Consider the following 26,003-nt stretch of genomic DNA (forward strand, 5'->3'; position numbering starts at 1 on the left):
TTGGTAATTACTGACTCCWTAGCTGTTCATTCCCCTCCTTTTTTTGCTTCTGTCCGGTATTATGGGGTGCCTTTCTCTGCATGTTTCTCTTTCCTTTTTTTTATGTATATCAGAATCATTGGCATGAAACAAAAGACAGGCAGGGAAGAAAAGGGGAGTGGTTGTTGCCCTCAAGGGGATCAGCATGAGTATGGACCTCTTCTATAGGGTGGATTACAATCTGGTTCAGGTCTTAGGGGTCAGGGTCAGAAAGAGGCAGTGGCATGAATGCCATTGTGACGTGAGTTTAACAGACCATCCCATCTAAGTCAGCACTTGTAAGGCCACACCTGGACTACCTTGTCCAGTTCTAGGACTTTGCCTAGCTAAGAGAGAGACCAGGGGCAGGTTTACCAATGTGTGTRAGAGGATGTGACATGACCAGAGGCAGTAGGTACAAACAAAAAGGCAGGAGCTTTCATATGGACATAAAGCAAAACTTTTTTTAGTGACAGTCCAGGCTGCCTARAAAGGTTGTGASTTCTCCATCCTTGGACATACTAGAAACTGATTTTTATTTCCATCTGAAGTGTRTTATTGCAGTTCAATAACACGAACATGTTAGTACTTTCAATGTGGTTCTTCTAGGCCTGGGAGATGAATGGAAGGCTTGTGCTTTAACTTGATAGGTTAYCTATCACGCATACAGRTACTTCTGAGGACAGGGWTTTGTGCAACCTGGCCTAKTGGAAGGTGTCTCAGGCCATGACCTTTCAGGAGTTGGAATTAGATGACCTTTTAAAGTCCCTTCCAACCCAAACCACTCTTTGATTTCGTGTAGGAAATMATACACTATTTTGTATTGGAAATTATGTGGGTTATTTAATTTCTAGTTTATAAATCAAATTTGAAGAGAAAATATGGTCATGATTATGGACAGCTCAGCAAAAACATGTGTTCAGTCAATCTTTAAGCAACAACATCAGGGAGGCTGCACTAAACAAAATACCCTTTCATTAAATAAATACTATTAAGTCATCATCTTCAGTATAAAAAATGTCCAGTTCATTTCAGAAGCTGTGGAAAGAATCCAGAGAAGGGYACTAAAATTTGCACAAGCTATAAAAATGCCTAAAGAAAAATTACTGGACTTGAGCTTTTTAATCTACCAGAACAAAATTAAAAGTGAAGAGCATCAAATTTAATACAATCAACTGCTGTATTTCATACAATAGGCAACTAACCCATGGAAGACTTTTGCATATTAAAAGTTAGTATTGRTTGCTGCCACAGTTTCACTGATATAAATAGAAGATGGATTCATATATATGAGTCGTAGCCACAGTTACATCAAACAGACAGAAATATTTATGGATATTAAAATTCCCTTTTTCAGTCTTAGGCCAGCTAAACTAAATAGAAACAGAAAACTTTTATTTGACAGCTTTCTTAGTAATTGGCTATTATGTGGTCTTTCACAAGCTTTATCTACAAGATCTGTTCCTTGCAATTATCAAGGGTTAGTTCAACCTCTGCTTTGATCTGATATTGTTACCATATGGTACCACTCAGATATGACTAAATGCTGAAAAATGCAGCATCTTTRCTTAGCATTGAGTTGTGTAGCAGAAACACTACCATGAGAAATGCAGCCATTGTTTAACAGAGCTCACAGATTTTTTGTGACAACTACAGCTGCTTTTCCTTTTAACCCAAGTGCATTCACACTCATTCTCTATTATACACTTGCCAACTGTTAGAGCATCCTTTTAGTTTGGTCCCATTTATCACAATCTCTTTGAATGGTAGTGGAAAAATGACTTTTAGATAGGTAATGGCATACTTGAACAGTCAGCAGTATTCTATAAGAAATGGAGAAACTTACTCAATTATTTTCATGCTAGAAATACATGTGAGTTCACTTTAAAGTATTTTGCAGATGGRTACAAGTTAAGTTTTATAATTGCCATCTATTATTTAACAAGGAGAGCTCTAGCTGTGGATAACTCCTTGACATAATTGGTTCCCAGGTCATTAGCCAAAGTAGTGAACAGGATAATGATTGTTTTGCATCATTGTASAGAATTTAGGCTTTTATAAGTGCAAGCAGATCTTGTTAGTTTCTGAAGAATGTGTCAGTCAGAACATGAATAGTCCAGGGACTAACAGGTCCACATRCAGTAATAAGTTCTGTTCCCCTTTTAAGTACCTCGTTCACTTTATTATGAAAAACACTCTGTGGAGAAAGTGTTATAATGGTGTTATAAAACTGCTACTCTCTGCAGCCATTCAATATTTCCCAATGAGAATTTCTGTCTCTTGGGCTTAAAGAGAAATCTATTCAATGAGGTACCACACTTGGCCTCAAGGCAGAGAGTTATCTACCTTGACTTCTAATATGCTTCAAGCCATCARCTGCTAGGAAAAATGTTGTCATGAATGACTAAGGATCCTTCCAGCCATTATGAAGCATAAGTGGTGGCAGATACAACAGGTTTGTGTTTGAGAGTGATGGTTCCAGAAACTGAGTGTAATCTAAGATTTTAATTGCATGCAGGCAAGCTAAGCCWTTATCTTATGAAATCACAGTGTTTCTGAAGGTCATTCTGTCCAAATGAGGGGCATTTCCATACACGAATCACAAGCTGTGGTCAGTTATATTAGACTGCATAGAGTGACTCCACTGGAAGGACATTAGGAGTATAGAAACCTGGAAGCCAGAAGGCAAGGACTGGTTCTTAAGCACCTTTCTTTGAGAATTGAGGTTGGCAATTGGTCAGAAGTTAAATACATGAGAGAACACTTTTAGTTTTCTTTTTAAGGATCATGTGAGAGATGGCAATTTGATGTACCTTCTTGATGTAGAAAACATGGCAAAAAAGGACTATTTATCTTGTCTTCTCTACATTAAGGCAAAATTAACAATGTCTGCTTTTCTTTATATTGTCTAAAACATTTTTTTTGGCTGTTCAGTGGCGGAGAATTCACAGCTTCTCCCAAAGAAATCTAGTGCTTCATTGTTTTCACTGATAGAAAGTTTTTCCTCAGGGTCTGATCTGAATCTCTTGCTGCAATTCTGACTCTTTGTTCATTTTGGCATCTACGTGTAGAGTGTAGAGATTGCTGGGTTCTTGTTTCTTTTCCTTAAGAGGCATTTCAGTGCACTCGCTGACTGATATTATTTTCAAATTATTTCTATCTTTTTATCATGCCTCTGAATWTACAGACTCCCAGTTGATAATAAATAAATAATAGTTCCCTAAATAAAGAATTCTGAGTAATTCTTGGGTTCTGAGTAGCTCTTTTCTCTATTTACARCATATATATCCTGGCTTTGCTTAAGAAAATGTTAAGCAACATTGCATTGTTACYATCAAGTAACACAATTTGTGCTGCYTCTCTTCTAGCACAAGGCCTTTTATGCTGTCAGAGAGAAAATAGACTTATCTGCTCTGATGTATTCATGACAAATCTGTGTTGGCTCTTGCTCAGCTCCTGTTTAATTTCCAGACAGTTGTGTATAGTGTGATACCTTGTGGTTTAGTGGTGGTCTTGGCAGTGCTGGGTTAATGCTTGGCCTTGATAGTGGTAAAGGTCTTTTCCAACATAAAAGAGCCCATGATTCTATTTTGTGCTTTAACCATTGCACATATTTTCCAGAACATAAAGACAAGGGGAAGAAACAAGGTATTTTAACACAGGTTTCTTGGGTCAACTGACAGGCTAGCACCCATCTCCTTCAAAATGTTAAAGGGCCCCTGTAGATTCTGGGTTGTGTCTGCTCAGAATATGTCCATATCATGGCCTTGAGTATCATGAAATATAAAGGCCACAGAGTTCTGAAGCTGGCTAGTCTGTAAGTCCTTAGCTGTTCTTACTYCCTTCTTTAGACACAGGTGATACATATGTGCTATATGTGTAGAACTAGCATGCGTAATTTTGCATTTCTACTCTTCATTTCTCCAAAATCCATCTTTTAACAGTTCTGAAATAGATTCATATCTGGGCATTTAACAGGTTAGGCTATCAAGCCCAGATGATTTAAATGCATTTAAGTGGTGGTTGTTGAGATCCTTGCTTGTTCAAGGTCAGTTGTGACCCTTTCGCCTTTTGCTGCTAGTATTAATTGCATTAAGCATCTCAACTCAGCAGATTTGTGGTTAAGATTCACGCAAAAAAAGGAAGTATGAACATTAGCTTTGTCTCTGTATTTCTCTAGTTTTGCCCCACTGTTGTACAGTGGACTTTTTTTTTTTTTCTTTCATCATCTTCTTGCTTTTAATGTGCTTACAAAATTACTTCTTCTGGAGTTTGATGTGTCCCTTTCCAACTGTGTCTAATTTTGGCCCAWTATACTGTGTTCTGCTCTGGCATTCTTGCTTAGTAAGTTGACCTTGTTTCCATTCCMTGCATGCTGTGAGATCAGCAGTGAGGTCCTAACTAAGACAATGTGGTCTTCTTGTACAATCCCCRTTACTCCTTTGCAGGAGGCTTTGCACTCCATGTGGTCAGCATTGTTTATTTAAAGCACTGTGACAGTTTTTAAACTCCTTTTTCACTAACACCATGTTCTTCAGGATTCTTCCAACTAATTCTGCATTTATGAAAGTATGCCTACTCAAACCACATTTTTTAAAATTCTGTTGTCGTCTCTTTTTTTTATTTTTTCACAAACAAGCTTCATCTTTTCTATTACTATCAGTCATGAATTATCAGATCGTCATTTTGCCAGTTAAGTGAAAATGTCGGTTGTCAGCTAAATCTTCCAAGTCCTCCTACGTACCATTTGTAGTTTTAGCATTAGTGTTCAGCCATCAAAGACTGAAATAAATATACCACTTCCATCACATTATCTTCTTCTTTAACCCCTCCTTTTAGAAATAAACTTATTTTGGCAGTGGATCACAGAACAGGATTTACTTGAATTTGATTTGCCCATGCTATTGGGMCGGGTATATAAATACAGCATTCAAATTCTGGAGAAATTAACAAATAGGTCTATAGAGCATGTTCTTTTCCTCCACAAGGGCAGTTTTCAATTCATGCTTACCTACTGCCTTATCTCTAAACCTTCTTGGGTCATGACCACRTGGTGAAGATGACAAAGCCATTCTGCCTATAGCACCTACTAAACCACCACTTCATGCCAGTATATGTCTGTCAGTGCTGATAAAAATATCAACAGACCTCTAGGTTCCATGATGATTCCTTACAGTCTCCTTGTCACCTCTGATCMACTCAATCTCATGTCTGGCAGTATTCTTAGAGTGAAGGGGGAGAGACATGAGCAGTGGCAATGGTAGCTTTTTGCAGGTATCACACTTACCAGCACCTTCYTGAGGTTCATCACATGGTCTCTGTTGCCCTTGTTGCCTCATTTCAGATGATGTAGATCAAGTCAATACTTGAACATAAGGCTCTCTAAAGTGTTTGCCTTCAGACAGTCAGTCACTAAAGTTGCTGCATCTTCAGATGCTCCGTCTGCACTGTGCAAGCACCACAGGTCAGTGGGATACTGGTGCCCAGCGCTGGAGAATTGCATTTATTACAAATTCAGGTTACAAAACAGCAGTCATTTCTCTCCAAATGCATAAATAAAATGTAATGTTTCCTTTGTGTGTTATAAATGCTGCTAAATTTTTCATTTGTAATATTTTGGAAGATTTAATGCGAAAGCATCAAAATGTATCTTCTCATATCTTCCATCTTTTGCAGATAATTTCTTTTACATACCTTTGGGAAAGTATGTGAATTATARGATTGTTCTTTCACCAAGATGAAATATAGAGGTAATAGCAATTTTTAGAAAGTGTATAAAAAAGGAGTATCACTGGACACTTCATTTGGATGAATCTYMMYTYTCTTGCTGATTTTTGATTASTTTTATATTTGTATTTTTGTTTGGYGGGTTTTGATTTTGAGAGAATTGGGATGGCTGGGTCTGTAAAAAAAGATGGAGACAAACTTCTTTGCAGGGCTTGTTGCTGTAGGACTGAGGGGTAGTGATTTTAAACTGAAGAAGGGTTGATATAGRTGRGATATRAGGAAGAAYGKCTTTTRTGAAGAGGGTGGTGRARCAGTGGAACAGGTGGCCCATGGAGATGGTAGGTGCTCCATCCTGGAAACTCTCAAGGTCAGTTTGGATGAGGCTTTGAGACATGTGATGGCAAATGTGTCCCTCTGATARTTCAGTRTGTCCCTGCTCATTGCAGMGRGWTTGGACTAGATGACCTTTAAAAGGYCCCTTCCAACTCAAACKATTCTATRATTCTCGTCAAATGGCATGATATTCACAAATAATGTAAGAAATATGTTACTATACTTGCTATACTGCAYGAAAACTGCATACAGTGGATCATTRGAAATTTTATAAATGCWTTAGCATTTTGAATMATTCSAAAGAAATATAGAAATAAYAGGYTGACTAATTCCTTRTCTTTTGAGGATTCTAGCCAAAATCAGGTAAYCGACCAGTACACCGTAGTATGCAGTAGTTGCTGTATATTTAGTAAACCACCAGGGTGCATCTTCAGATTGTGCTAAAAAATTAATCCCTGCCTTATTTTCAGAAGAGAATTTTCAGGGAAATGTGGAGGAAAATAATTGAAGTAGMTGTTCTAGAAAGGTTACTCAGTTCTTTTTGATAAGARTGTTTGACATTTGCTTTGTAATGCAAATGGATGCTGGGTTTTAGCAGATATGTTTTGGGGTTGGGTGGTTTTTTGTTTGCTTTCAATAAAAAGAGAAACTTTCAAAAGTCATTGTGAATTCTGCATGAAAGTATTAATTAGAAAACATAATTCTAGCATTGTGCTTCATTGGAAAAAAACAGACATTTAAAGCCCAACAGAATAAAACATAACTTTCCAATAATAAAATAACTTTCCAAGAAATGTTTGTTGTCCCAGCTCATTAACACACTGTCTCTGTTGGACAGCATTTTCAAAATACCATAACAATTAACAATGTTTTTAAGAACTTCTTTATTGGCATATTTCTCCAAATTCTAATTTAGAGCTAGTGGTTAATTGTGTTCTCTATCATCAGAGCTTAGACAAGTGAATATACTCCATACCATCAAAATTTCCACTTTAGCTTGTTGACGTAGGTGAAAATGCATTCTCCAGGTAAAGTAAGAAAATGTTTCTGTAGAGGTTGTTAGCTAACAYTGTAGAAGGATGACCTCTTAGTCCTTCCAAGTTTAACAGAGCATGAAATATGTCAGCCTTATTTCGCATGACTAGGGTATTGAGAAAAAGCATGAAACATCTTTGTTAGTTTTGTTGTTTCTGATGGACTCTTTCAAAACAGCTAGATGTAAAATTACTTGGGCTTTGTCTGTTCCAACATGTTCAAACTATTTTTCACTGTGAGGAAATCTTTAAATGAACCAAAAAGGGCTTAACAATTGAACTTCTTGTTAGTTTAGTTTGGGTAGTGGTATCTGCTTTCTGCTTAGTGCTTTTTTCTTTCTATAACATCTTCAAAATTTCTGTTTCATTTTCTTGTTCTCTTTGGCCGTTATGAGTCTCTTTAGTCTTTTTGTCCTCATCCTTTTCTTTTTGAGCTTTAATGGTGGAACAAATTCTTCCTRTTCCATTCCCAGCAAATTCCCAAAAAATTATTTGATCTCAAATTCCTGAGCAAGTTTGTCAGTCACTGGGACTGCACACCTCTTTATTTCTTCCATCTTTAACATTGGTATCCATATGTGTACCAAGTCTAGATGATTATGTCTCCTTTCATACATCCCTCTATAATGTTTAAGCCTGAAATATTATTTCATGTTATATTAAAATAGAACATTGTAAGCTTCTCCTTTAATTAATTAGTGTGTCTCCAGCTTCTGTATCATCAGATGCTCTTGTGTTTAGGTTTCAGTTGTTCCAGCTACGTAAATCTTCCATGAGTTATGTGGTCCCGTGAACACAGGTCTCAGGAAAGGTCCTCCTCTACCAGTTCATAAGAGGCAATGATKGTTGCAAAGTCAAGCAGTGGCATCTTGTTGAGTTTGTTGTTCTTGCATTTCTCAACCTAAGCATCTTTAACATCATCTTTTCAATCTTTGGACGTAGCTCCCCAGTACTTGTAAGCTGCTGCAGTGCATATCTAAAGTGGTCAGCACCATGTGCATCTGTCTCTTGGTACAGTTCATCAGTGGTCTATTATTCCATTGTTAGTTGACCTATAATATTTTTTCTTCTTAGGAAACCAATTTAATTCTCCCTATTTGCTATTTTTACGGGTGTTAGTTTCCCCTTCCTTTTTTACTTTCACAGATATTTACTACTTGGCTTTTTTTTCTGGTCCACAAGAACTAATGACCTTTACCCATGACCTTGCTAACRTTTGCTTTATGTTCTGAAATTCCAGCCTGTGCTTTTTTCTCAGGTGAACTAGCTCACATTTGAATTTGTTTGGACCTTTTTCTAGCATTTAGCTTGGGGTTCATAGTTTCTTTTCTGAAACTTTGTGAGAAATTTGCACCCAGAAACTTGGCACTTTTTCCCAAAGTATATTAGTCAACAAAAATAAAAGGTGGGGTAACTCTTCCTGCAAAGCTTGCTTTTTCTCCTGTCCTTATAACAGCAGGGTTACAATGGACCTAATACTGTTCTTCTTGTATTCACATGGTAATATAACTTGGCAGTCTCTATAATGCTCTTCATTTATGCAGTCTGGTGAAATAGCTCAATCACACTTGGCTGCAGTTTCATATTATGTTTAATGCAATCTGATAGTGGATTGCTGCTGACAAGTGGCAATCTCTTTCCCCACTTACTGTGGTACATTCCAGTTTTGCCTGAAATCTAGTAGTTGTGTGACCTTAGAGTAAGTTGGATAATTTTGTTAATTTAACAGAAAATTATGTCCACAAATCATTATTTTCTTATGAGATCTTTTGATCTGGCTGGTGATACAGCTGTACTGTTTGCCATTAGCTGAGCCATGCAGTTTCAGGGGGTTCATACCTTTCAAACACAGCCTGCAGTTAAATGTGGTTAAATATTATAAGAATTTCATGTCTGTATGACTCTTTTCTGCAAAATACTGCCAGGCTTAGAGACCAAATCTCGAATTCAATGAAGATTGGACTAGAACCTGCATTGACAAATGGGTGTTTCCATTTCATCTCCTTTTATTTGAAACTTGAGGTAGCTTCAACACCTTTCTTAAGGAACACATTTAGTAATTTGTGATTCTTTTCTTTGTAACTTTGCATCTTTCTAGAATTTTTTTTCTAGAAAAGTGCTGGGTTTGACCATATACTGGTTTGTTTGTTTAAGTGCAAGAGGTTCTTGTATTTTAAAATCTCACTTTAATGTATTAATTCTGGAATTTAAATATTTCTGGCAAAGTTCATTTTTACAGAAAGAATAAAACGTGTCATGACAGTTTGATTAATACAATAAATACATGTTCTTTGTGGCCTTTCTCACCTCACTGGTTTTATTTTCTTGCTGCTCCTGCTGCACATTTCACTGTTCCTTTCCAGTTTCTCTCTAGTTTCTGCATTAGTCATAGCCTACCTGTAATTAATATGCATGTGTTTCATAACCCACATCATGAGATGTGTAGAAACATTACATATCCAACCCACTTAAACMCAAATTGCCTGACATGTTGGCAAAACAATGCCATATAGCAGGAAAGCACAGGGAGCAGTGCTATAGGTTTGTATCCTGCTGGGGGACTCTGTACCATGCAAATACTGTTTTCTTGCTGTAATCAAATGGCTTCAGGATTGCCTGTTTTTCAGAGTCTATGCCTATTGCTATTTCTCTGGGTACTACTTCATATCTTTTTGGTTTACTCCTCTGGGATAATTGTGGGACAGGATGTCAAAAAGGCAATGAGTAAATTAGCAAAGACTTCTCAAAATAGAGCCTGTATAATCAGTGAAATATAGAGCCCAGCAAGGGAACTGCATCTAAATATCATTCAGTGTTTCTGGCATGCCTGTGTCTTTCTGGCTCCTGTTTGAAACAGGCACTGAGAACTAGGGGATATTACTTAGCTAAAACATCTGTTAATATGCCAGCAAATGTGCTGGAATTTACTGCTAGAGTACAAATAGTGTTGTCAAACATTTATCTCTAAATGACCTTGAAGGATGTTTGTAGTGAGTGTTCTAGCAGCATTACCTCTTCTGCTGTTTACTCTCTTTTTAATTTGCTAATTTGTTTTTACTGTCTATTTATTATGCTAGAGGTGATACTCACTGTTAATTTGTTTCATATAATTACTTTTTTCAATTATTRGAATTCCTTTGGTAATGGATACATCCTCATGAACTTGAAAATATACACTAAGTTTTATGGTAAAAGATAGCTCTATAGTTGAATGGCTTTTAAAAATGATTGTAGAAAATACTGCGATTAAGACTTTTAATGTTGTCTTACTGAATATTTGACAGATGTAGAAAATACAAATAATTCTAATGTTCTTCCACAGTTTTCACTTTTGATGCCTATAAAATTATGAGTAGAGCTGTTCTCAGTTTCAGTGCTGAGTTTACATCAATTCTTTTGTTAAGGATTMCTGTCATCTACTCTTTGGCCAATAAAGCTTATTAGCTAACATGAATATGAGGTTTATTTAGAAAGAGTGAAGTTACTGTCTTCATTACATTTAATTAATTAGTTTCGTACCATATTATAGGCAGATGCACAAGTACAATAATGATCTTGATTTTTGATTGTGTACAATGCCTCTAGACATAGTCTCAAGAYAGGGCTGTGATTAAGGCACTTTAATCAGTTGTAAACTGAGTTATCATCACTTATGACTGAAGAGAGCCCATTGATGCTGGATTAGTTCACTTCCTTTTACAGTAACGACTATCATGAAAATGCTGTTTTAGTAGTAGTCATTTTCTSTTCTTCCCACTGCCTACACTTCCCCCATTTCCCCTAACTGAATCTCTGTTTTGATGTAATSTTGGCTGACGCTGTTTCTGACACTATCTTCTGCTACCATCGGCTTATTTTCTAGATGGGAAGCGATGGAGTTTTGCGCCTCAGTAGCTCCGCTCTAAATAACGAGTTCTTTGCATATGCAGCACAAGGGTGGAAACAGCGACTGGCAGAAGGTAACTCACTGCTTGCTCTCAGGTTTGCCCAAGGTTAATTGTTTTTATTGAGGAACGTCTCTTTTTCTGCATTTGAGAAATACTTTTAGAATGGAAACTGTAATAGACCAGTAATTCAGCAAAAGAAAAATTGCTGATTCCATTTTGAATTTAGAGTACATTTTTGCAGCTTGCTGTGGCAGCTTATTTTGACAGTTGGAAAAAAAAACCAAAAAACCAAGTATTTTCATCACTGTCAGCCTTGGAAACATGAATGCATGCAACTAAATCCTGCCAATATACCTTTGAAACACTGTTGTTATGTGATAAATTAAATCCTTCTATGTCACTCTCCCTTTTGGTTTTCATTGTTTCCATTTGGCATTGTTCGATGACTGTATCAGAAATCACTGTACGTCATCATTGTAGTTGCARTTTATAATTACCCATATTAAGCTAATCCTTGACAACTTTTATTCAATATGTTAGTATTTGTTTTTTAGGAGAATTTACACCAGAAATGCAGTTGCGCATCAGACAAGAGATTGAAAAGGAAAAGAAAACAGAACCTTGGAAAGAAAAATTCTTTGAAAGGTTTTATGGTGAAAAGTAAGTACTGAAGCGAATAAAAGGGTTTTTTTTATATTTTCTTTTAGGGGGACATGAAAATATAATTCTGTGCTTCACACAGCACAGTCATATGCTGTAAAACTTAATAAYGCAGTTATCAAGAGCAGTCATTCCCCAATATAAGAAGTTGTGGGTAGAATTATAGTCACATGTCTGCACTTGCATTACAATTGCATTTTTAAARAGTCACAACTCATCCATAAAAATTCATTCCAAAGAGAGCTTAAGACACATGCATGTGAATATTTTTTAATTACCTTTTAAAAAATAGCATTAGGGCAGTTCCTTCCTCCTACAAAATATAAATACAGCTTCTACAGATGAGAAGACCAGTAGCAATGTTTAGCAATGTTTCTGTAATATGTTTTTGTTTGGTTTTTTTTTCCCTAGGCCAATTGCAAAGTTTCTAAAATCAAATGGGGTTGGGTTTTTTTGACAGAGATGGCCAGTTGGCCTGAGAAGAATATGACGTAGAAGAAATACTAGCTAGAGACAAGTGAAAGTGACAATGACTAATCTAATTTTAGAAGTGATATGCAAAGACTAAATAAATACMTTTAATTGACTAAAATTAAATATAGTATCACTCCAGGTGCACAACTGGGGTGAGTCAGCACAATTTCATGTGGCATTCAGATATGCAGAGGTGGCATTCCTCAGTACTTGAAAATTCAGTTCTTATCTATGTTTTTTTATACAACAAAATTTAAAGAGATTCACATCTTAAAATCCAAGCATTTTCCTTTCAGAAATTGTTTTAAAAAGTTAATTCATCAATACTTAGATTTATATCTCCGTTTTAAAAATACTAGGAATTTATGATAAATTATAAACTAGYTATCTGAAAGTTACTGATTTTTTCATTTTATTTTTAAGTACTTTTWAATTRTATYACAKAACCACAKAATGGCTAAGGTTGGAAGGGACCACARTGRTTCATCTGGTCCAAGCTCCCTGCTCGAACAGGGTCAGCCTGTTTTAGAGCACAYGGSACAGGATTGCATCCAGACAGTTCTTGAGTATCTCCAGTRAGGGAGACTCCACACCCTCTCTGGGCAATCTGTTCTAGTGCTCGGTCACCTGCACAGTAAAGAAGTTCTTCCTCMCATTCAGGTGCAATTTCCTGTTCCCCAGTTTCTKCCCATTGCCTCTTGTCCTATTGCTGGRCACCRCCAAGAAGAGCCTGKCTCCATCCTCTTGTCACCCTCCCTKTAGGTACTTACAGACATTGATAAAGCCCCCTCAGTCTCTTCTCAAGGCTGAACAGACCCAGMTCCCTCAGCCTGTCCTCATCAGAGAGATGCTCCAGYCCCTCAAYCATCTTYRYTGSACTTCACTGAACCCACTCCAGGAGCTCCAGGTCTCTGTTGTACTGAGAACTGGGCACACCCAGAGCTGGACACAGCGCTCCAGATGWGCCTCCCCAGGGCTSAGYRGARGGGCAGGATCAYCTCCCTGGATCTGCTGGTGATGCTRYTCCTGAGGYAGCCCAGGATAYCATTGGCCTTCCTGGCCCCCAGGRCACASTGCTGGCTCATGGACAGCTCATTGTCCACCAGGACACCCAGGTCYTTCCCCAGCCTGKGCTGGTKCCTGGGGTTATTCCTCCCCAGGTGCAGGACCCTGCATTTGCCTTTRYTGAACCTCAGGCAGTTCTCTGCCCATCTCTCCCTCCTGTCAAGGTCCTCCTGCACAGGCTCTGGGGTCAGAAGCTTTGTAAACTYGCTGAGGMGGCCCCTTCATATTGAACCTTCGGGGACACCACTAGTGACAGCTCTCCAAACAAATCCTGTGCCACTGGTCACAAACCTGTGGGATCTGCCGTTCAGTCAGTTCTCAATCTACYTCAATSAAATTTATRCATAATACTTAGCAGAAAAAATTRTACAATGGGAACCATCATCACATAAGTTGTCTTAGTTTTGCTATGAGATGTTTTTCACTTAAGAAATCCAGGACACAAGAAACCCTTCATATAAGTGATTATATTAAAGATTTAATAATTTTTTTTTTCAATAACAGTACTGTTTCTCACAATCCACTGCCTCAGACCAATGGGAAAGGTAGTGAAAACAAAACAAGAAATGCACAGATCCATTTTAGTATTTTATTTTGTGCACTCTTGCTAGCCGCTTTCCCCCAGTGTGAGTGTTTTTTCTACAGCACTTTATCTTCACATATAATGGAAATTCTAGGCTCTTAATGTGTCAGACTTTCTTCTTGTAAAGTGCTTAACTTCTTACTAAACAGCTTTGAGACTTCAGTTTAGTCCAGATATTGATCCTTTTAGTATCAAAAAAATACCRGTTAAGTTTTCAGATAAAGAACATAATGGCTTTTCATTATGGATGTCAAGAGAAGAGTCTAACCTTTCACCAAGAGTGACTAACCTTTCACGGAGGAAAGGGTTGTGTAAGATACTGGTATAAGGCCTTCCAGAAGTAGAAGTTTATTACCAGCRGTGCAGGAGTTCCTCAGTCAAAAATGACAGTCACATGCACAGARAATGATGTTCATAGTTCTGCAGAGCCAGCAGTCCTGCTGTGCTGGCTGAATGCTGGATACTGTGGTRGTTAGCAGATAATAGCTTACTCTGTGATGATACATGTCATTTGGYTTCATAGGTCTCTGATATCAACATTGTTATGCAAAACATCATATTGCACGTAATTTCCATTTTGACTGACGTATTGAATCTGCTCCCCCCCGGCCCTGTCCCCTGCTTGCATTGTTCCACTTGCATTCTTCTGCTTGGCTGTTACGTAGGCAGATTTACTTTCCTGACTTAAGTGCTTTTTCTCGTGTTTACTGACTGAATGGTGGCTTTTGCTGTAGCTTCCATCTTGTATTGGTTCATGGGGCAGTCCTGTGCAGGGCCAGGAGTTGGACTCAGTGATCTTTGTGGATTCTTTTCAACTCAGGATATCCCGTGATTCTCTCACCTTTCTTCACTTTGGTTGTTAAACTAGCTCTCATTATGATTGGGCTTTGTCTCTTTTCAGCTAGGTTGAATTGACTGAACTATCAGAATTTGTAAGCTTCCCTGAGCTGTTTCTCATATGCACTGTCTGCAAAATGAATCTGTCTCACAGGCTAWCTTGCYCACTTTACAATCAGRGCAGCATTTTTGTTCTGACTTAAACAAATTTGATSTTCTACTATTCCATAAGTAAATTCAAGTGTTGCCTTTGCTTGGAGAAGGACCATTAATAGATGCAGAATCTTTTTAAACATTTTTATACACTCCACGGTTGATGGCAATCAAAGACTTTAGAGTGCTTTTTCCCTGTTAGCTCCAAGCATTGCATCTTATGTTTGCTCTTATCTGTACCCAGGCTGTTTATCGTGAGACTGTCAGTTGTAGTTTACTTTCATCTATTTTTGTTCTTTTTYCACTTCCTCATGTTTGTTCATTTTTCCTCTCTCTGACTTTCTTCAAAATACAAAGACTTATTCTGCAGTCATTTATCTAGGATCAGCTGATGCATGTTGCTAGAAATCCACATTATTCTGGCCTGTTGCTCCAAGATTGCAAGGGTTATACTCTATCATGTCAAAATATTATTTCTTTTCCCACTTTTTAGAATTACATGTCAGGATAGTACTATCAGCTAGATCAAAGCTTTAATTTTTGGTACACCTCCTCTAAWTTTTTTTTCTGATTTAATCCTTTTCTTACTTTGTTTTCCCCGCCTAGTACTACTCATCACAGCAATAGAATATCAGCATTCCTGTATCCTTGAGTAGCTGTTCCGGATTTTTTATTGGATGACTGAGTGCCCTTTACCGGTTCACTCCTACCCTTAGCACTTTCACTGAAGGCTGCTTGCTGCTGTGCTCATATTTTTGTGCTGTTTTGCAAACTTTGGGTGTCTTTTTCCCTAAGGAAGAAGACACATCAGCTGTTTATTTTGCAATCTGAGATTGCCTTCAGCATGCTGATCTTGAGCATTCTTCTTCAGAAAGCCTTTTTCTTTACTGCAGTTTCTTCTTCAACATGGTAATACTTCCATTGGAAAAAAAAAAAAAAAAGATTAAGATTCAGAACATGTTCTATTGTCCCTAATCTGCTTTATCTTATTTTTCTTACAGTCCTTTATCTTCAATACACTACTAGAATGTGTGTATTTGTGTAGTGTCCATGTGACAGTTTCATTCACCTTTATCCTGTCCTTCATTCCTTTGCTGATTTTCAATCCATAAAGATAACCATCAGGCAATATCTTTTCATGATGTAAGACAGCTAGAGAAAATAGACCATCGATTCAGTTTTTAGTAATGGAGTGGATTTGTTTTCCCTTCTCATTTTCCTGAGATAACTTTTGCTCCTTAACACAAGGAATTTTAGAGGGAGCTACTCACCTAAACCTAGGTAAACTAAACTTCCTTCACCTAAACTTATAACCTAAACTTAAACTGTATGGGGAACTTACAGGCTATACAGAAGAAAGACATCTTCTGAAATGCATTCAGAGTGGGGAATGTGCTCTGAATTGCTCTCTAGAGGATCCTGCCTCAGTATTGATGGCATAGGGAGATTTTGTTTATGTTAAGTGCCTAGTAGTAGGCAATACTAATTATTAAGTGTGCTTTTTAGGATGYCAGTTCCAGGATGGGTTGGTTTGGGGCTGTGTGTAGCTCTCACTGTAATACATCTGTTCAGTATTTTTAGAATGCACATCCACTGATTTTGKTTTTTTGCCTGTTCTGTACTTTCTTATGAACAAGCCTTTGTAATCTCTGTATCCTCTGGCTACACAATGACAAGCAATTTTGCTTTCATAGCTTCTGAGTATCTTTTATGCTTGCTTGTTYCCATTTTCTTCTGTATTTTCTGATTAAAATGATAACAGAGATCTGTTTATTAGATTAGAAGATCCTTAAGACCATGAAATTTCTTTTAAGGCCTCCCACCAAGCTTTTGTGTATTTTCTACTATTACAGAATTGCTGAGGCATAAAGTCTGCTTGGAAAATCTTACTAAAGATGCTGAATGCCCATACTCCCACTGGCCTTAGAAGGAAATTAGRATGTCAGAGCACACACATTTTTTAAAATAACCTTTTTTATATCATCTCTGGGTTTTAGGTTTGTTTTGGGTTTTCTTTGTGGATTTTTTMATTCTGCTGAAGTAATAAAAATTTATATAACTACTATTTTCAGAATCAAAGGTAAAAACAATCTTCATAAGAAGACACAATATATATGGTTCCTTTGCACTTATCTCTGAGAATGAATGCCTAGATGATAAATACGTATTGTTTAGCTCCGTAAGAATGTTAAACTTCTGTCAGATTGCTGGCTGTGTTGACCTTAAAAGCAAAGAAGAAGGGAAAAAGGGATTTCCTTTACAACTGTTACTGCTATGAGATGTTACATTGTTCATTTATTCTGCAATGGCTACTGGACTAGTATTGCAGTATTGTGCTGGTAGTAAAAAAAAAAAAACCCAGCAACTCAAAAAACAAAACAAAATAAAAAGAAAACAAAACCAAAAAACAACCCCCAAAACAAATAGGGATGTAAACAGAGTGTGAATAGCGGTGAATCTGTGTAGCTCGCTCTTTTGTTTCGTTCAGGTGTCAAATAGTTAAAGAATGAATAATAGATAACTTACTCTAAAAATGTTAATGTTTTTTAACACTTCTAGGAAAATCTCAGCAGTGAGGTTTCCAAAATACATAAAACTRTATATAAAATAGTTAGCCACCATTTAGGCAAGCCATGCTTCATTCGTATTCAGAAAATACATATTTTTTGTAAATACAAGATATGGGTGAGAAAGGTCATCCTATTCCCTCATCCTTTATATGATGATGATACCTATTTTAATTTTGTTTTTCTTTAGATTGGGAATGTCAAGAGGGGAATCAATGAAGCTCACTGCAGTGCAGAACAATGATGAAAATGAAAGCGATTCTCTATGCAGATCTTCTGGCACACCTGGTCCTTCTAAGCAAGCAACTTTTAAGGATCAAAAGGAGAAAAGTGCTAAAATTCCACCTCTACCAGAGAGAGATTRTAGTCCATCTAACTGTAGTACGGAACAGGTTCCTGTCAAGGATCTATCGACAGATTCTGAGGATATACTGATACCTGAAGAATCAGTCATTCAGGAGGAAATTGCTGAAGAGGTMGAGACAAGTATTTGTGAATGCCAAGAGGAGAACCATAAACCAGAGCATGAGTTTTCTGAGGAGTCTGTAAGTCCAACTGGCACAAATGAGGAAAGGGAGGCAGTGCAGCTTGCAGACAGCACTGAATCCTGTGTCATGATGAATGATGTAACTGATAGTGTATCTCACGTTGAAATTAAAGTAGAGTTGAAGTCAGAATGCCCTCAGGAGGAGATGTCAGTTGTGGTAGATCAGCTGGAGGATTGCATATCACCAGCACGRTCAGCTTCATCCACAAACTCTGTCAGTGGTACAACAGAGAAGGATTCTGAGTCTGCAAAAGAGCTAATTGTGCCAGAAATGCAAAGTGCTGCTTTGGAAGGCTCCTTGTTCACTGCTGGAGGCATTGCAGTGGATATGGAGCTTCATAGTGACCCTGAGGAACAGTTGTCTGAGAATGCCTGTATTTCTGAAACTTCCTTTTCCTCTGGAAGTCCAGAAGTTTGTATTGCCTCTCCTGGAGGAGACACTCAGTCGACTTCAGAGGAACCCTGTACTCCAGCATCTCTTGAAACAGCTTGCTCATCTGAAGTGTCCAGTACTGAAAACATTGAAGGTGATATTCAGCAAAAGGCCAGTGATGAAAACTTGCACACACCCTTAATGTCGGAAATCTCTCTGATGTCCACCTCACCCATAACCTCAGAAGCATCTCTGATGTCAAATTTACCTTTGACATCAGAGGCATCACCAGCTTCTAATTTACCTTTAACATCAGAAACATCTCCAATGTCCGATTTGCCTTTAACATCAGAAACATCTTCAGTATCTTCTGTTCTTCTAACTTCTGAAACATTTGTGGCAAATAGTTTGCCTCTTCCGTCAGAGATATCTCCAGTTTCTAATTCCCCAAGTAGTGAAAGASTTACTCTGCAGCAAAGGAAATCACCATGTTTGTTGGAAGATACCCTTCCCACTCTGAAAGAAGAAAGCTCTGTCATTCCTAAAGTGGTTCAAGAAGAGAATCTTGTTCAGCCAAAACAACTTCCGTGTGCCCCTGAAAATATGAAAGTTGGTCCGCTAACAATTATAGCTGATTCTTCAGTATTGGAAGAGTCACAAAGCAAAACCCACAGTCACCAGCCATGTAAGTCACATTCGGAAACTGAGAAATCCTACATTGCGTCCATTCCAGAGCACACTCCTCCAGAGGTGATCAAAAATAAAAATCACAGCRTTCAGCAAAGAGGTGACAAGAAAGGTACACTCTTGCCCTCGGAGGTATCTGTTTTATCAGAAGGATCACTTGGCAAAAATATCGAATTGCTTCCATCAAAACCACATGATAAACTATATACCTCATCTTTAGAGAAAACGACGTTCTCTGAAGTGTGCAGAAGTAAATCTCACAAGCTCACAGGCAGCACCCAAAGTCGTCTAGAGAGTTCACATTCTTCCAAGTCCTTAGAACCCACAAAATCACCAGAAATAAGAAATGAAAGAGACCCAGAGATCCCAAAGAGGAAAACAGCAGAACAGCACAGTTTTGGAATCTGTAAAGAGAAGAGAGCTAGAATTGATGATGATCAGCCGAACCGTAATGCTTCATCAACGAGTCCATCTGATAAAGAGCAGCCACCCAGAGAGGAACCCCGAGTTCCACCCCTTAAGGTAAAGTAATGAATAAACAGGGTGGCTTGGAAAGAAAATGTTTATTATCTCCCTCCACGAACTGAATGCAGGCACAGTGCATGGTGTATTTTTTTGTGGATGTATGAAGGTTGTTTGTACTGATGGTTTTGCTTTATTATTACATTTCTACCATGCCAAATTACTTCTGATACAAATGTATCTGCTGTTGTTCAGTAGGGGTCTTTGCTAAAAAATTGATTTTGTATGTGGGAAAGCTTTCCAAGATCTATGGCTTAATCTAATTCAAGATCTTCCCCATCAGTCACACGCAGTATTTGTTTTTCTAATTGTCCATCTGTATTTTGTGCTTGTTCTCCTGTGGATGTCTTCTCCAACAAGCATGAATAATAAATGTTATCATAACCGATACTTAGAAAAACAACCAGCATCTTAATTCAGCAAGAGAACCAAGAGTCAGAAGAGTTGAAGATCCCTTTGCAAGCCCAGGGCTTGGGGTAGGCTGAAATATAAGATTTCTGTGTAGAATTAACTGGAATCAGAGACATATCTGGGAGAAGTATCTGATTGATGTAGGTATAGATACTTTTGTTAATGGAAAAGCAAAAGGTAAAAAAAATAYACGACCTAAGCAAACACTTTTATGCATATCATTCTTCTATGTAAGAAAGTATATTTCAGTTGAAAAGGGCTTTTTTCATAACGTGTTTCTATAGATGTAGTTATACATAGGCTCAGTGTTTTGACCCTATTAATTTTGTACTTGATGACATCAGCCAAATTTAAGATCTAATTTGCTGCATTTATGCCATTGACTTTGCAATACTAGTTCCTGATTATTCAGAAATGCCCTTTTCTGCATTTATTTTTAACTGCTGCAGTCACTGAACATTGTTAATGTGGCCGGGAGGGCAAATAGACTAACTACTTTAATCACTAGTGCAGAAGCATATTTCAGCTAATTTATTTTTAAGAGCAGTGATGCATTTGGAAGTTAGCCCCGCTCTGAGTTTAGTGATATTTTTTCATATTTGGRAGGTGTCTATCTAGCCTAATAAATTCTAATAACTCTCTAAACATAAAGGAAAATAGTTCACTAGGGAATTAAAAAAAGGTCATTACTATAATAATGATGAAAATAACCAAGTGCTCAGAGCTCTAGGAGTTCCACAAAGTGGAAACTGAAAAGAGTCACTGCTGAAATAGAAAGCAGAAAGTTTTGAAGAACTTTGGACWGTTAATTCTAGTATGTTTGTTGTGTAACAAATATTTGGCTCTTTTATCATCACACCTTTACCCCCTACCTTTTGTAAAAAGATGAGAAAACACCCCAGTTCTTCTAAGTCATTCTGCTATAGGGCTGTCACYTCCCATCATATCTTATGACTACTTTTTCTACAAATACTACCTAGTTTTCTTCTCAGTTCCTTTCAGAAGATGTCTGCTAAGTCCTATTACTGTGCACTACTAGTAGACGTATGTCCATTTTAAGAAACTGGAATTTTTTTGCCAACCTTGGGGTATTCTKAGAGAATGTATGAGTTACAAAGTARCTCCAAGACTCTTAATCCTGAAAAAAAGATATGTGTAATTGGAAACATCCTAATAATTCCATTGATTTTGCAGGTTGTTACTTTGCTTGAAGTGCTAGGTATTTAATTTTTTAATCTTTGTGTGTTTAATATTTATAGGCTTGAGGATTTAATTTTTGAAGTGTAGTAGTGTAGGAGTTACCCAGGGATGTACTAAAGCAAGTTTCTTAAAAATGCAAGTGAGGAGAGGAAAGCTGTATCCTTTAGTGACTCACTTATTTTACACCTCTTAAATCTTGTGGTGTAATTTTGAAAACAGCTCAATGGAGATTCCACCACTTCCTTTCCTTTCCCTGTCTGATATATAAGCAAAACACAGGCTATTCCTTATATCTTGATCATCGGAGACCAAGGAGAAAAGCCCTACGTGATCATTTGCTTTTCATATGTTTGCAACAAGGGGTTGCTGGTAGGTTCTTGTCCAGTATTGCTGCACGAGGGTTGCTGATTGTCTCAGGTAGTAGCACTACATATAAAACAGGTCTGACAAATTGTATCAGATAAGCATCATGTTATCATCGAGTTCAATCTTTCTTCCTGGCAGAAGCATYAGTGTGAGCAGGCTAATACAGGTGTCAGTTATTCATGCTGGAGGGTGATAAAATATTGAAGYGTAAATATCATTAACTTTTAGCGGTTTTCTGTCCACCTGCACTGAACAGTAACTCCCTTCATTACCTTCCTCTGACCCTTAGAAAGGTAGCTGGTTATTTTAGTGAGCTGATGATCTCATTAAAATTTACTGGGTTTTTTTCTTTTCCTTCCTTTAGATTCAGCTTTCAAAAATTGGACCACCTTTTATCATCAAGAGTCAACCTGTTTCTAAACCAGAACCTCGAGTTTCCCCAAGTACATCAGTCAGCAGTGGGAGAAACACTGGGGCTAGAACTCTGGCAGATATCAARGCAAGAGCTCAGCAAGCAAGAGCCCAAAGAGAAGCTGCAGCTGCAGCAGCTGTGGCAGCAGCTGCCAGCATAGTCTCTGGAGCAATGGGGACCCCGTGYGAAGGTGGAAAGACGAGAACGCTGGCACACATCAAGGAGCAAACAAAAGCCAAGCTATTTGCAAAACATCAAGCCAGAGCTCATTTACTCCAGACTAATAAAGAATCAAAGTCACAGTTCAGCTCAAAGGAAAGTAGTACCTCATCTCTGGAGATACCAACGACTACTGACACAAAGATTGAAGGTTCTACTGGTGTGATTATAGTTAATCCTAACTGCAGGTCCCCTAGCAACAAGTCTTCTCATCACCGTGAGACCACCACTTTATTGCAGCAGTCCCTTAACACAGCTACATTACCAGAAACTGCTACTGAGATAGCTGTGCACAGTTCTGATGAAAATATACCTGTGCCACAATTGTGTGAGAAAATTATTTCATCTACCTCTACTGAAAGTAACAGTGTGCCAGTGCTTTATAATAAAAGTTCAGTCTCTGTGTGTGTTTGCAGCACTGCTATGTCTGGAGCAATTAAAGAACTTTCTTTTGCAAGTTCTGTTGATAAATCCTCTGTGTTAATGTCTGTTGACAGCGCAAACACGGCAATTTCAGCTTGTAATATAAATATGCTGAAAACCATCCAAGGGGCTGATACTCCATGCATAACTGTCGGACCAAAATGTGTCGATAGCAGTAATGTACCGGTCTCCATAGACAACACAGTCTTACCAAACGCCATCGATGACAAAAGGTTGCCACTACCCAGTAGCAATGTGAATAACACAGTCTCCGGTCACTATGCCACTTTGCCAGCTTCATCTATTACAAGTAACTTGCCAAACCATCTCTCTGGTAGTTCTGTACTGATTCCCCCAGTGGGGGCTGCCAACAGATTTCCTTCTGATAAGATAGCCATAAGCGGGTGTAGCGAGCAGGGCACTGTCTCCATCCACACCACCGTCAGGTCAGCTTTAAGTTGCAGTGAGGCCCTCGCAGCAGCAGATTCTGTGGCAAGGCCACCCATTTCAATGTTTACTGGTAACATGGTGACGATAAGCTCTTACGATAACGCTGCTAAATTGAATGCTGATCTCTTAGAAAAAAGCTCTGGAGCACGAAACCGGATGGATCTCTCTGGTAAATCTCAGCCGCTGAGCTTTGCGCAAACTGCCGTGAATAGGTCTATACCTTGCAAAGTCATTGTTGACCACACTACAAATCAGAATTCCAGTCTGTCCCTTTCTGCCTCTATTGAACACGCAGAGAACAGCATTGACCTGCAGAGCAGACCTGTGAGGACAGAAGCTGCCTTACAAAGTATCGCCTGTCCTCAGGTGTCTGTCATCAGCAGGCCTGAAGTGATSCCTAATGAAAACCTTGAGCACAGTTCCAGCTTTATCACTATTGCAGCAAAGCAAGACAGCAAAAACTTGCAGGCAGGTTGTTCAAGTCTTCGAGAAGTGCCTCATGCTCCTCAAGATAAATTAATTGAGGTGGTTACTACCAGCCAAGGCTTTGCTGAGCAATTAAGAGGTGTTTCAGCWCTGAAAAATGAAGCCAGTGCTGCCTGTGCCAATCAGTACAACCCTAACAATCGAATTTGTTGGCGTGACGAGGAGGCAATGAGCACAGACCAGCCCATGGTCAGCCATCTTACCTCTGCTAAGCATAAGGAATACGCAGAGCAAAACTGCTTGAAAAATGTCAAAAGTGAACCTTCCAGTTACACACAAATGTCAGAACTGCAATCCAGGAGTCTTTTGACAAGCCTTGCTGTTCCTGTTAAATCAGAAACTAATGAGTCTGACAAGTGCTTCAGGATGGACACCGAGGATTTTACAGGACCTGAAATGCCTGCCCAGACTGCAGAAATAGCYGCGAGCGTGCAGCCGCCGCAGAGCTCCAAGACATCCATCGCGGACTCCATGGATGACTCCCTGTCCCTGACGACGGAAACCCTGAAGAGAGTTACGAGTGCCGGGGGCTCTAGCTGTCGCTTGTCGTCAGTGGAGGCCAACAATCCTTTAGTGACACAGTTACTGCAAGGCAATCTGCCTTTAGAAAAAGTGCTGCCGCAGCCCAGATCAGGAGCCAAACTAGAAATTAACAGGCTCCCCTTGCCTTTGCAAACTACCTCAGTATGTAAAACAGCAGTGGCCGAGAGAAATATTGTTGAACATGCTTCCAACTCTCCTAATCCAGATGGTAAAGGATTTACAGCAGGCAGCATAGCCCCGCTACAAATCAGAAAGCGTGAAAACCATCCGAAAAAGAGGATGGCCAGGACTATGGGGGAACATGCTCAAATTAAATGTGAGCCTGGGAAGGTATCAATGGACACAGATGTTAAAGTGGCTCCTTGTGTAATTAGTTCCAGCATGAATCAGCTAGGGCACGGACAGCCATTTAARCAGGAGTGGCTGAACAAACACGCCATTCAGAGCCGGATCGCTCACAGCCCGGAGATCAAGCAGCAGAAGAGACCATTGCCTTCATGCAGTTTCCAGCAGAGTTTATTTCACATTGATAAAAACGGCAGCTTTCACGCAGAAGCCAGTACCTCACATAGACAGCATTTTTACCAAATGTCCATGGCTGCAAGGGGCCCCATTCCTACGGCAGCTTTGTTGCAAACTACTTCAAAAGGCCCACCTGGCTGCAACGCGTTTGCTTTTAGCAGACACCTGGAACAGAAGGGCTTGGGAGACGTGAATATTTCTACAGCAGCTCACCAGCTGAGGCTAGGAAGTGTGTTTTCCCCTAATATTCAAATTAAGGAAGGTGATGACATTGCCAGTGCCTCTCAAACTCTGCAGAGTAAAACATTAGCGCATCCCCCTGCTCCCCCTCCGCCCCTGCCACCTCCTCCCCCTCCTCACCCAAATGCAGAAGTCCCCTCTGATCAAAAACAACCGACAGTTACTATGGAAACCACTAAAAGACTTAGTTGGCCTCAGCCAGCAAGCATCTGTAGCAATATAAAATCTGAACCTATTTCTTTCGAGGAAGGTTTAAGCAGCAGCTGCGAACTGGGCATGAAACAAGCTTCCTATGATCAGAACGAAGTGAAAGAACAGTTGAAAGCGTTTGCATTAAAAAATGCAGATTTCTCTTCCTATTTACTTTCTGAGCCACAGAAGCCTTTTACCCAACTTGCTGCTCAGAAAATACAGACGCAGCACCCACAGCAGCAGCAGCAGCAGCAGCAGCTCTGTGGAAATTATCCAACAATACACTTTGGTAGCACAAGCTTCAAAAGGGCAGCATCTGCAATTGAGAAATCGATTGGGATTTTAGGAAGTGGTTCAAACACTGCCACAGGCCTGTCTAACCAGAACGCGCAGATCCCGGTTCAGAAATTTGCTGACAGCAGCAATGCCGATGAACTGGAACTGAAATGCTCGTGCAGGCTGAAAGCCATGATCGTGTGCAAAGGCTGCGGAGCCTTCTGTCATGACGACTGCATAGGGCCTTCCAAACTGTGTGTAGCTTGTCTGGTGGTGCGGTAGGAGCTGAATCAAAGATGCAGTATCCCTTATCAACGTGGGAGAGCAGGACAAAGGAACAGAGAAATTGGAGCAGTTTAGGCCACTAATGGTTTGCAATTAGTGGATTGATTTTATTTTTTTTTAACTGGTTTTTTTTTTTTTTTTCTTCTACATGGTGCTTTCAGAACTTAGTTATTCCTGCCTGAGTGCCATTTTCGGGGAAGAAGAGGAAACCTGTAGAAGTAGTTTATAAAAAAAGATAGCCTTGTTACTGAAGCTTGTATGAGCTCTCTTGCCGTGGTAAAAAAAAAAGAAAATGCATTAATGCATGTCATTCGTAGCTTCTATTTATTTGCACAAAGTGCAGCACATTTTTTCTCCACTTTTTGGAAGTTTATATGAGCTGCAGGTTAAAGATCAGTGGAAGAATAGCACTGTAAGAAGTGGAGCAACTATGCAGAATGAATAACACACTGAATGGCAATTGGTTTGAGTGGGGAAGTGGCAAGGTGTGGGTGCTGACTGYCGTAGCTTC

The 26,003-nt window shown here is 38.9% G+C and overlaps 1 protein-coding gene across 1 annotated transcript in view; it reads left to right on the plus strand.

Moving 5' to 3' along the window:
• The window catches only part of ASXL3 (ASXL transcriptional regulator 3), a 69,584-nt gene extending 43,958 nt beyond the window's left edge, over nucleotides 1-25,626 (plus strand). The window contains exons 9-12 of the mRNA XM_057365034.1: nucleotides 10,975-11,071; nucleotides 11,554-11,659; nucleotides 17,529-19,467; nucleotides 21,809-25,626. Coding sequence (XP_057221017.1) covers nucleotides 10,975-11,071; nucleotides 11,554-11,659; nucleotides 17,529-19,467; nucleotides 21,809-25,489 — 5,823 coding nt within the window. The 3' untranslated portion in view covers nucleotides 25,490-25,626. The remainder of the gene's footprint in view (nucleotides 1-10,974; nucleotides 11,072-11,553; nucleotides 11,660-17,528; nucleotides 19,468-21,808) is intronic.
• Nucleotides 25,627-26,003: the final 377 nt, after the last annotated feature.

Source organism: Malurus melanocephalus, unplaced genomic scaffold (assembly GCF_030028575.1).
Source record: "Malurus melanocephalus ecotype Western Australia unplaced genomic scaffold, MMel_1.1 scaffold_46, whole genome shotgun sequence".
Lineage (NCBI taxonomy): Eukaryota > Metazoa > Chordata > Aves > Passeriformes > Maluridae > Malurus > Malurus melanocephalus.